At 62.2% G+C, this 2,168-nt stretch overlaps 2 protein-coding genes across 2 annotated transcripts in view; one reads left to right on the top strand and one right to left on the bottom strand.

The window, feature by feature from the left end:
- Window positions 1-763, top strand: part of CHLRE_02g096737v5 (uncharacterized protein) — a 1,944-nt gene extending 1,181 nt beyond the window's left edge. Inside the window, exon 3 of the mRNA XM_043059646.1 lies at window positions 1-763. This exon is cut by the window's left edge and continues 579 nt beyond it. The gene's annotated coding sequence lies outside the window, so the exon portion shown is untranslated.
- Window positions 764-773: 10 nt separating this feature from the next.
- CHLRE_02g096750v5 (uncharacterized protein) overlaps window positions 774-2,168 on the bottom strand; it is a 6,836-nt gene continuing 5,441 nt past the window's right edge. The window contains exon 5 of the mRNA XM_043059647.1: window positions 774-1,935. Coding sequence (XP_042927281.1) covers window positions 1,868-1,935 — 68 coding nt within the window. The 3' untranslated portion in view covers window positions 774-1,867. The remainder of the gene's footprint in view (window positions 1,936-2,168) is intronic.

The following is a 2,168-nucleotide window of genomic DNA, read 5'->3' on the forward strand; positions in this document are numbered from 1 at the left end:
GCACCATCCGCGTCGTCCTCTCGAGTGCGCTGCACCTCCGTCGTGAGGGCGTTCACTTGCACCGTCAGGTCCTCGATGGCGCGAAGCATGGATGCAGAGTGCTCTTCCAGAGCTTGCAGCCGTGCAGAGGTCTGCTGGCGCGAGGAGGTGGGCGTGATAAGGGTAAGAACGCGACATTGCAGGCTAAGTCGCTAGGGTTTCGTGGCAGTTCAGCGGGGCGAGTTGGCCACCCCCGCGCCCCTGGCTCGGCCCTCCGGCTACCCTGGCCGCGGCGACGCCGCCGCCGCCCATGCCGCCGCCGCCCATGCCGCCGCCCCAGGCCGCCGCCCATGCGCGCAGTGGATGTCTGACATGATAGATGGCACTAGCGTTTGCGTGTTTAGAGTTCGAGGAGACGACTAGAGAGCAAGGCGGCTTGAAGGATGGAGACTGGGCATTGATGACCACTCTCTTCCCTAGGTCGCCCCGTGCCCTTGGTGGCCCGGGGGCGTTGTTTTTGCTACGATGTACATTCGATATAGCGACGCGAGCAGGGGGTAGTTCAGGCGCTGCATAGGGGTTGGTGGAGTCCAGTTGGGCCCTGATAGCATGTGATGGCTCGGCGTCTTCGGGTGCTGGGACTGTCCCCTCTGTGACATCCGCATTCATAGGGGCAAAGTTTTGGTGGAGCCTGGCCCCTGCATCTCCCAGGCCTGGCTCCCCGGCCCGCTCCGGAGCGCCAAGCAACTAACCCGGCACTCCTGCTGTGTAATACGCCACGAGTGACAAGCACGAACCTTGCCGGTTGCCTTTGGTGCTCATCCGTGGACGCTGGTCACCTTCCTGCAGATGCGCTGCGACTCTGCATCGCGAGTGTGGCGTTGTGGTGTGGATGTGTGGTGCTATCACCTGGCCGGGCGCCCGGAGCGTGAGGAATGCGCGTCAGCAAACTTCCAGCCAGCCAGCACCTTGTCGGTACAGAAACTCTGGCGATTGACCAGCCGTTCACGCGCTCATGCACTCCCGGTCGCAGATTTGCCCATGTGCTGGGGTCTGGGAATTCACCAACCCGCCTTAACCCTGTCCCATCGCACTCCCACGGGACCTCGCAAACCTGCCTGAGCCCTGTCCCATCACACTCCCATTGCGCACCCTCAGCTCATCAGCCAAGGGACTACGCCAAACTGCCCCTTTCATCGAAGATGCTTGCCATGTCCCAAGGTGCCCCATCGCACCCAAGCTGCGACAGCCGTGTCACCTTCCTGCAGGTGCACTGCGGCTCTGCATCGCGACTTCTGGCCTGCCTACCCTTGTGGGATTTGCGGGTCGGGTTTCAGCCATCACAACGGGAACGCGTCTTTAATCCCCTCTGCTGCTCTTGCTTGTCCTAGATCACAAACGGCTCTGCATCGCGAATGTGGCGTCACGGTGTGTCCGTGCATGGAGCCCGATGGAGGTGACGAGTGTGCCCCTTGGTGAACTCCCACCACATGTGCAAGAACCTCCTCCTGGACCTATCATGAAAGCACCTGTATTAACAATCGCGAGCCACCTTCCTGCATGGGCGTTCTAGCCGGCATTACGCTTAGCCCGTGACTGTGAGCCCGCGGCTTTACCGCGGCCACCCACGACGCCGCTCCCCCCCCCATCTGACACTTACACACGCGCACGCACCAACGCTTTCCAGTCCCGCAGGCCGCAAGCCCCCCACCCGCCGCCGCCCCAGCAGCTCCACCAAAGCATCAAAGCGCCCGCCCTGTGGCTTCAATCAACAATGCAGCAGTGCCGCCGCCCGCCGGGACCTCCTCAGAGAGACTGCCTCGGCGGCGTGGCGGCGCCCCCGCCTCCCTCGCCTCTTACCTCCGCCCCCCCACCTTCCCTCTCACTCTCAGCCCACCACGTCTCCGAATATGGCTGCCGCCATTGTGGCCGCAATGACCAGGCCGCCGATGTGGCCTGTGCAGCGTGGCGTGCAGTTTTTTTTGGGGGAATACATCCATGATTAGTTTAGGAAGTGTTAGACGGGGGAAGGGGAAGGGATGCATGTACCAGCCCAAACTTCATGTATAGAACAAAGTACGGCATACAGTCGGGTTGGGCCGTGTGCTACCCATCAGTGCACCCCGCGCCCACACATGCCCCCACCGCCGCCTTTACCTGTCAACCCACTTTCCTCCTCTGCTCTCTCT

Source organism: Chlamydomonas reinhardtii, chromosome 2 (genome assembly GCF_000002595.2).
Source record: "Chlamydomonas reinhardtii strain CC-503 cw92 mt+ chromosome 2, whole genome shotgun sequence".
Classification (NCBI taxonomy): domain Eukaryota; kingdom Viridiplantae; phylum Chlorophyta; class Chlorophyceae; order Chlamydomonadales; family Chlamydomonadaceae; genus Chlamydomonas; species Chlamydomonas reinhardtii.